At 47.3% G+C, this 273-nt stretch overlaps 1 protein-coding gene across 1 annotated transcript in view; it reads left to right on the top strand.

Annotated features, from left to right (window-relative positions):
- The window catches only part of LOC107675708 (synaptic vesicle glycoprotein 2C-like), a 52,351-nt gene that overhangs the window by 43,097 nt on the left and 8,981 nt on the right, over nucleotides 1–273 (top strand). The window contains exon 8 of the mRNA XM_016470122.1: nucleotides 31–119. Coding sequence (XP_016325608.1) covers nucleotides 31–119 — 89 coding nt within the window. The remainder of the gene's footprint in view (nucleotides 1–30; nucleotides 120–273) is intronic.

Below are 273 nucleotides of genomic sequence, written 5' to 3'. Positions count from 1 at the left end.
GTGTGTGTGTGTGTGTGTGTGTGTGTGCAGATCTGGCTCACGTTCCTGAAGTGCTGGGATTACCCCGTCAAGGACAACACTGTGAAGCTGGCCGTGGTTTGGTTCTCGCTGTCGTTCGGGTGAGACTGTTTGGCTCTAATATCCGCCGTCTGATTGGCCCGACTGACCCCTGATTACACACAGTTACACACATTATCACCCGATTATAGTTGTAGCGTCTGGACCAATCAGACACACCATTTTTCATTTGATTTAACAAATCAATTATTCATT

The sequence above is a fragment of the Sinocyclocheilus anshuiensis genome, unplaced genomic scaffold, assembly GCF_001515605.1.
Source record: "Sinocyclocheilus anshuiensis isolate Anshui unplaced genomic scaffold, SAMN03320099.WGS_v1.1 scaffold708, whole genome shotgun sequence".
In the NCBI taxonomy this organism is placed as follows: Eukaryota; Metazoa; Chordata; class Actinopteri; order Cypriniformes; family Cyprinidae; genus Sinocyclocheilus; species Sinocyclocheilus anshuiensis.
Note: the sequence above shows the minus strand (reverse complement) of the source record. Positions and strands in the feature narration are given on the sequence as shown.